Genomic DNA, 8,579 nt, shown 5'->3' with positions numbered 1-8,579 from the left:
CAGTCTTCAAGCGCTGGCAAATATTTTCACTGCGAGTGTTAACATCAGGAGCGCGCCTTCTCCTTTGCCCAAATATGTTTCTTGATTGGATGAAAAGAAAAGACACGCTCTGATGTTCACACTCGCTACAACTATAACGTGTTGTCTCTTCTTATAGATTCATGTTCTTTGGTATGGAGTTTTAATTATGTTATAATTATCTGCATGTGAATATATTTCTGATTATTTATGAAAAATATCTTTTTTGAAGCTAATTGACTTCGGGCAACACTGATTGAAGCAGTCAAAAATGTATACAGAGCTTCTCAAACTTTTGCGATTAATTCGTTACCCAGTTTAATCGATATGCCGATTACTCCGAATTATCACCAGTTCTGATTACAAACAGCTGTTTGCTGCGTGGATAATTGATTTTTTTTTCGTTGACAAAACTTTATACACGATTGTATAGCTCAGAAAGAAAGTACTATATATTTTCCTCATTTTCTGTTCATTTCTCACAGAAAAGCCTGTGGAAACACCGAGGGGGGACGCCTAAATCTGTTGACGAAACATTTCGAGAAGTGACGAAAAAGATCTAGAGTAGTCGGTACTTTTAACCAACGTCAGCAAAAACACGGTGCCATTCCGGACGTGAGCGTGTCCCGAATCGAACGCTGCAATTTATTTATAGCGGTTTATTCACAAAATGTGGTCTAATAACAATCACAAGTCGCCGCTTATGTTGTTGGTTGTGTGTTTGCTGTTGACCTGTTTTTATCCCAGCAGCGTACTGGGAAACCTCAAGGTCATCTATGCGGTGAATGCTGGCGGCCAGGAACATACTGACAAACATGGCATACATTATAGTGCTGATCCATTACATGGACGCATTGGTACGGCATCCGATTATGGTAATCATCTACTATTGATAGGACGCGTGGCGGAACAAGACGAGGTACTCTATCGCACGGAGCGCTATCACACGGCAACCTTCGGTTATACATTACCGATAGACGGCGATGGCGAGTATGCGCTGATAATGAAGTTCTGCGAGGTCTATTTTAATGAGCCGAATAAAAAGGTGAGCGCTTCTATCTGTTGATAGACGAACAGCTTTTATAATTAAGGGTACCGATAGGCATTATCTGTAATTTCAATACACTTTTTGGTAATGGAAATTATTGGAAACGCCCACTGCGTTTAATAACTTAATATACATATATATGTGTATGTATTTATGTAAGATTCATTATCAAATTTCTAGAGGAGTAATTATCTTGAATATGGGAGATAATGAGCCGGAACGTTAATCGAATCAAAATTTAAAACGATTCGAATTATAGTGCTAAATAGATTTTATATTCATATGTACATATTTAAATAATGTACACACAAATATGTATACACACGTTTTAGCTAACTTAAGAGAATTCTGTATCGTTAGTAAATAGAGTTTCTTCGAAAGAATATTTGCTGTTTTAGCCAATTAAAAAAGTCCAGATAACAGATATTGTTTACTCATAGAATATTTTTTATAAAATTAGCATTTTTCAAAGCACATGTATACGTATGTATGTATGTATGTACATAAATGCCATATTAGCAACGTAAAACACACTGGCACGAAAAACTGAATTACCATCAGAGGGGTGGTTCACTTACTGCATTTATAGGTATTTGCATTCGTTTCGAACAATTCTAATGCCCAGTTTAATTTATCGATTTAAATATAATTGCAGGTATTCGACGTGATTTTAAACAACAAGCATGCAGTTGTAAAGGAGCTTGATATTTTTCATCAAGTCGGCCGTGGGACTGCTCACGAAGAATACGTTCATTTTAGGGTATCCAACGATCGCCTCTTCTACAAAGATGAACAGTCCGATATCCGCAATGGTGTCGTTCGTTTAGATTTTATTAAGGGCCCTTACGATAATCCTAAAATTAATGCCTTTGCCCTGCTCAAAGGTGACGTGGCGAATATACCACGCTTGCCGCCAACATCTGATGATATTCTCCCAATGGATGCCGACATGGCAGTTTTCAATGATCGCATCTCTGCTGATAGTGGTAGCAGCGAAGGAGCTGCTGAACAAACACAAGAGCATCAACAGCGGATTAGAAATGCTGCTTCCTCACCGGTGAATGATGCCACGCTGGACGAAGACGAAGAGAAGGATATCGAAGTTGAATCTGTGCCAACAACGCGGAAAGTTAGTGGTCCGAGACAACCGAATCCTTATTCCATGGATGATTCATCAGTTATGCTGCCGGTTTTCATAGCGATTGGAGCATTCATACCTTTGCTTTTCTGCCTCTGCAAGTTGTGATGGGTTCGACTTACAACAACATAGAAAAGAAGATTAGGAGCTGTTCCATTGGGGTTCGGAAGTGATCTGGAAAAAACGAAAGTGTACAAGATAAAGCGGTATTGTGATCTTTGCAACTTCAGTCCGGTATCCGGATATAAAGAAGGGTGGTATATATTTATCAACGAAAATTACTTCATGTCGAAGCGCTATTTACATAAATGCCTATCGCTGCCTGAAAGTTTTCCTTGTTTGCTCCCTACTTACTACTGTACTACTCGATCTCCTTCGTGTCGTTTTTATTTATTGTCAATATTTGATTTGCTATTAACACTGAGAAGGTGTGCACTGGTAGCTAAATTAAGCATTTATATCTGTTTAAACTCATAAGGCACAATACATACTAACTGCAAACGCTTGTACGTAATATTTTGGAATAAGTTTATTTTGGGTTGTGAAACACCGAAATGTTGAAGAATGCTGGTACGTACTTATATTTTGTTGATAGAATAATTCTCGAAAACAATAAATAATACCAATGCTCAGTGCATGTTGTTTTCAACGCACAATAAATTGTTTTGAAGAGGAAACAGACGCATAAGCGAATCGCATATATGTATTTACATACTTATATACACAATTTAAAATTGAGATTTAAATATAAACAAAGCTACATATGTGCATTTCTTGGAGTTGCAGAATTTCAAGTTGCGATAGTGCTCTATGTATGTACATACTTACATATAAACACGCGTATGAGAACATAAATTTACTATAACAAATTGTATTATTTATGTTGTAGTTAAATAAATTTCGGAAAATAGATTTTTGTCAACTCAATTAGCAGGATTTTAATTTGGCCGAAGGCATGCATAGCATTTGTATGGAAAGAAATATTGGAACTAAATGTAATACCTCCGACTGAGCGGATATGGAAATATTTCTTAGTAAATTAATAAAACGTACATGGTTTTTTACATGGAGCTCGGAACTTTACATTTCCTATATGGCCATGGGCTAAGGGGGAGGGATCGTGGCACCTCCTACCACCATTTTATAGAGAGTATGAACCGCCATTCACAAAAGTGCAGCTCCTGACCGCCATTTTTCTAAGGGCTCCCTAGGGGCCCTATGCTTTGGGGGGTCACATTCTTTTAAACGGCGGTTCATAACCTCTTTAAAAAGGGGGTGAGAGGTGCCACGCCCCTTTAACTAACGTCCTTATAGGAAAGTTTCCCTGAAAATCGTACAACAAAAGTATTTTCTTGGGTTTTAGTTTTGAATTTTCAGATGCATAAAGCGTTATACGTTACAAAATTAAAAAACCAGTTTCATTTTGAATATTTCAATATTTCTATTTCAAATGATTGTTTGTGTACAGTTCTTCCGATTCCGGGTGCATTTTGGTCCCTAACCAGTGTTGCCACAGCCTCCCAAAGAAAAGTATCCAAATAGTAGCCTAAAGAGTATACAAAACTATCCACTTTTTTGTGATACATTTAATACAAATACATTTTTTTAGCTTATTTTAAACATTCAATTTAGATCTCGCATTTACATGTGTAATTCGTATTATTCTTAAAAAATCACATTTAAGACCAGTTATCAGTACCAGTTTAAACTTAGATTAAGTAAATTGAGTTTAAATTGAACAGCTGGCTGACATTTAATTGGCTGATCTTAGTTTAAACCAGCGAGATCGGACGTTTAAGCTTAGTTTAAACCACGGCCGTGCTCTGAAAAAACTGGCTTTTAAAGGCCACTATTTAGTACATTTAGAAAACATAATTAGGGAGTTCACAAGGTGTTGTATACTGTCGTATTATTGTATGTCGTACCAGCACCAGCAGCGGAGCTATGTGCCAAACGAAACCAACTGAAGATAAATGAAATTAATTGATTATATAGAGTTTTGTTCAATACATTATTTTGTTTTACTAATTCCACCCCAAAACCTTCAATACTGTCTGCAATTAATATTTATCTTTGTCGCTAATTTATTGAAGACAAATTTACGGAAAGATAGACATATTTATATGTAATATATTTATGTTTAGAAAGGCTTCTGAATTTGAACTGAACACAAAAAAAGTATCGACACAAAATTCATGGAAAAAAGTATCCACTTCGGTACAAATAGAGTAAAATGGCAACAATGTCCCTAACCGATTCAGGCAGTGCATTTTGGGTTTCTTGCAACACCACAATTTGAGAGCCAATGTAAATATTGAGTGACATTTGGACAACAAACGTATGTAAATAAGTTTCATCTAAAATATCGGAGTTTCGCTAAAAATGCTAATTAATTTATAATAAACAATTTCCAATGTAAATTCAATTCTAACATGAAAATCCTTTGTGAAACCGTGGTACAAGATCGACAGACGCAGCGTAACCGCACGCCACGCTATGTTAAATCGACACTGGCAGTGGGCTATAACAATTCCGCCAAGGATGCCGACGGCAATATCACCAAACATTTGGAAATTATGCTCTTTACACCACAAAATCAAGCGGGCGAACGTTTCAAAGTGACCAATAATGTTGAGAAGATATTCTCGAAGTTCCTGCGTGACGGCAAAGTCACCATAAGCTTCAAAGAACCACCATTAAATCTTATGATTAACTGTGATCCAATACAGTTGAAGGGCTTCCTGCAAACAATCAAGCTGGGCTTGGAGGGTAAAGATTCCATAAATTTAAGACTGAACATTGCGGCTGCTACCGCCATACCACAACGTTCGAAGCCACAAGAAAAAATGACAGTACTGCGACGTGGGGATTATCCTGTGAAGGGGTTCCCGCGCTCCTTGAAGTCGTTAAAAATTTCCAACATACAATTATTGAAAATCAGTTTCGATATTTGCTCCCTACGAAATTTAACTGTGCTTGATTTAAGTGATAATCAAATTTCCAGAGTAAGTATTAGGAAGAATTTATATACATATGTATGTAACTCTCATGTAAAATGTAACCATTAATCACCCAGGTACCACGGGAGATGGGCCGACTTTCATTGGTCTGCTTTACAGTCAACAACAATCAGCTAGGTACAGCAAACGATTGGGAGTGGTTACGCGGCAAACAGATTCGCAAATCGCTGCGTGAATTAGATTTATCGGCTAATGAAATGAGTTACTTCCCACTTGACCTGATCCGACTAGAGCAGCTGGTGGGGCTGAAGATGAGTAACAATAAAATTCCTCGGGTGCCATTCGGTTTTCGGCGCCTACGCAATCTGCGCAACTTATACATCGCTTCGAATCTGCTTACTTCCCTGCCCTCTGATTTCAATCACATGCGCATTGTCGTACTAGATGTGTGGGGTAATAAATTTGGAATGAAGGTGGAACATCATTTAAGTGAAGAGAACAATAAACACAGTACGCCATCATTATGGCTTTTGGCAGCGCGCGCAGTTTGCCAATACAAACTGCCTTACTCAGCAGCCACCATACCGTGGTTGTTGACTGATATTCTGGCAGAATCGCCACTTTGCGCTTGTGGAAAGGTGTGCTTTGACAATGTAATTTTTGAGCGTGCTGTTATGGCTACACTGGATAATATAAAGACTTTGGTAAGCAGTAGAGAGCATTTAATTTACGCTGATATCGTACTGTGTGGCGCAGGATGCTCAGGTCGAAAACAATTGCTCAGTTATGAGCAGCCTTAACGGAAATTTATAAAATGACTGTAAGAGCTTACGCATTCTATGTTGCTTCGTGACACTCGGTTTTATTATATCTATGTTATAATTTTATATTTCTAGTTACATATGGGCCATACGAGCAGAAGTGGCTTAAATTGTACTTACCTACTTAAAATAATTTCAAATGTGATAAATTTTAAATTAAAAGTCGCTTGTTTGTTAATTTTAAGGTACAAAGCTACATAGCGCACCATCAAAATAACGATAAAGCGACCTTTATTTTAAAATTTATTACATTTGGAACTATTTTAAGAAGTTTACAGAAAAAAAAATATATATATTGGATTGGGTCACTTCTGCTCTCATGGTCTGATATATCGTTCTCTATTACATAATGCCTAACAAAGTATGAAGCAAAGAAAAAGTAGCAATAAACAAATTTTAACATACACATATTTTTGCTTAAAAGATGAGCTTTGAGTTATGATCCTAGATATATAGATAGCGGTGTGCACAGTGACCCTAAGATCTATTGTACCCTCCGCTCATTTATACACCTCGCTCTGTCCTACAATCCAGAGAAAAACTATACAAATTTTGGAGGCAGAGACGATATATTTTTGTTCTCTTGCTACTCATTCAGTTGTGTCTCCTTATTCAAGTCGTAAAAGCGAAGGAGGTTATTTGACCACATTCCTAACTCATGCAGATTTCGTCTTAATGTACAGTGTCCCGGGAGCATAGGCAAGTTAATGTAAAGCCTGTTCTGCGATTTCGTTGTAAGAGTTGTAGCGTAAATACTGTAATCCGACGGTAGTAAGTGAAATGTTCTATCACCTTTTGTTTCTTTACTGGAGCGTATCCAATATTGACACTTGGACCACATGTTTCCCAAAATCTGGGGCTGATTGAAAGAAAGTGTCAACAATAGCTTTAACATTTGTCGCTCCAAAACTAGTGTTGTCCTGTGGAACACATTTCCACTAGCAATTATATGTATCATGATTTGATAGCCAAACCTTAAAAACTTTAGAAAGTATATGCACTCCGAGCAAAGATCTTTCAACCTTTTGCTGGGAGTATATCGTCACCTGAGTGGAAGATCGACCTATCTCGGCAGCCAGTTCGAAAACGCCCTATCTTAGGAAACAGAATGCGCTATTTCAGAATTTGATTGAAAAACAATTTTTGTTGAATTTTGTTGAAGAATGCCTTATCTCAGAATTCGGTTCAAAAACGCCCTTTATAAGCTAAAATTGCATTGAAAATGTGCTGAGAATTCTGAAGTAGGGCGTTCTTGAAAAGTTTTCCGAGAACTGGCTGCCGAGATAGGTCGATCTTCCCCTCGGGTATCGATATGTATGTATGTTTTTGGTTTTTATGACTGTACCTATTGACGTAAATGATCGAAATGTAAATACATATCTTATAAATACATATATCGCATGTTTAATAATATCGTCACCTGAAATGCAAAATAACGTAACGTCGTGGCCACTATTTCAGTGGAAAAAGTGGTTGATTTTATATTTTTCATAAAACGATGTGAGGAGTTGTAATTTGATGAAATCCATTATAGCAATCAAAACGTGAACTTTGAATTTCTTATAAGTTACGACTTTTTACATTTCAGTGACGTAATGTTACGTTATTTATTTCAGGTGACGATATAGAGAATTATTTAAAAATTTCAATTCTGTGGGAAAACGCAATCAATGTTTGATCAATTCATACAGCTGGTATACCAAAAGACAGATGATGGAAAGGCACATATCTTCGCCATTTTTGGAATTTTAGTCGTCTGCTTATTATTTGTATTACAAAATCTCCCAAAACGTAGATTTTGAATTACTTCTTTAAATTGTAAAACATGCCATACCTATATCCATAGATTTTTCGGAAGCGGCTCCAACGATTTTGAGGAAATACAGGTAATGTTTTGATTTTTGATAAAGTTTACAGATAATGATTTGATATGGGTATCAAATTTTTAAAGTATTTTAAAAATCCCCAATTCAGAAATATTTTCGAATTCGGGTTACCTTCTATTTTGAATTGTATATTTGTTAAATTTTTTGTTTAAAAAATAAGGATACCCTATTCCTATTCGTAAATACTGTAGGAAGGCTCTTAAACAATTATTTGCCTATTTACTAAATAAGTGCTATCCCTTAAAATATTAGTGTACGGTTGCCACTTATTTTCGATTCTATAAAATTTAACGTAAACTAAATTCCAAAAATATTTTCTATAAGGGTTGCCACTTTTTTTTGTATTACAAATATACATCTTAGGGCCAGTTTTTCAGTGCACGGCCCTAGTTTAAACTCAGTTTAAACGCTCGATCTGACTGGTTTACACTGCTGTTCAATTTAAACTCAGTTTACTTAATCTAAGTTTAAACTGGCACAGAAAAACTGGCCCTTAGTAGTAAATACTTATAGCCCTGCCAGATAGAGCACGTTACGTGCGTTCCGCTCAAGGATGAAACTGACAGTTGAGTAGACTGCGTGCGTTTGCATAGTGAACGCCAGATCAGTTTCATCCTTGAGCGTCCCATACGCTATAATGCATGCTCAGATTCCTGGGTATTGGATAATTACTAGATTTGACCCAAACAGGTCAAACGATTAAAAAAA

At 36.7% G+C, this 8,579-nt stretch overlaps 2 protein-coding genes across 2 annotated transcripts; both read left to right on the top strand.

Moving 5' to 3' along the window:
* Positions 1-389: 389 nt before the first annotated feature.
* Positions 390-3,133, top strand: LOC118741387 (malectin-A). Its single transcript, XM_036473340.1, has 2 exons — positions 390-1,063; positions 1,722-3,133. Exons 1-2 carry the CDS (start codon positions 689-691, stop codon positions 2,310-2,312), a joined length of 966 nt encoding a protein of 321 aa, XP_036329233.1. The 5' UTR covers positions 390-688; the 3' UTR covers positions 2,313-3,133.
* A 1,387-nt stretch (positions 3,134-4,520) lies between these two features.
* Positions 4,521-6,389, top strand: LOC118741770 (leucine-rich repeat protein 1-like). The gene is made up of 2 exons (XM_036473741.1): positions 4,521-5,209; positions 5,281-6,389. The coding sequence occupies exons 1-2, from the start codon at positions 4,637-4,639 to the stop codon at positions 5,962-5,964; spliced, it is 1,257 nt and encodes a 418-aa protein (XP_036329634.1). The 5' UTR covers positions 4,521-4,636; the 3' UTR covers positions 5,965-6,389.
* Positions 6,390-8,579: the final 2,190 nt, after the last annotated feature.

This window comes from Rhagoletis pomonella, unplaced genomic scaffold, assembly GCF_013731165.1.
Source record: "Rhagoletis pomonella isolate Grant_MI unplaced genomic scaffold, Rhpom_1.0 Rhpom_scaffold_00006, whole genome shotgun sequence".
Lineage (NCBI taxonomy): Eukaryota > Metazoa > Arthropoda > Insecta > Diptera > Tephritidae > Rhagoletis > Rhagoletis pomonella.
This window is presented reverse-complemented; position numbering and strand designations above follow the sequence as displayed.

Excerpts from the sequence above, each read along its gene's own strand:
- LOC118741770 (XM_036473741.1), top strand. The coding sequence starts at position 4,637 with ATGAAAATCCTTTGTGAAACCGTGGTACAAGATCGACAGACGCAGCGT. Across the intron at positions 5,210-5,280 it reads GTGATAATCAAATTTCCAGA|GTACCACGGGAGATGGGCCG; the intron begins GTAAGTATTAGG and ends TTAATCACCCAG.
- LOC118741387 (XM_036473340.1), top strand. The coding sequence starts at position 689 with ATGTGGTCTAATAACAATCACAAGTCGCCGCTTATGTTGTTGGTTGTG. Across the intron at positions 1,064-1,721 it reads TTAATGAGCCGAATAAAAAG|GTATTCGACGTGATTTTAAA; the intron begins GTGAGCGCTTCT and ends ATATAATTGCAG.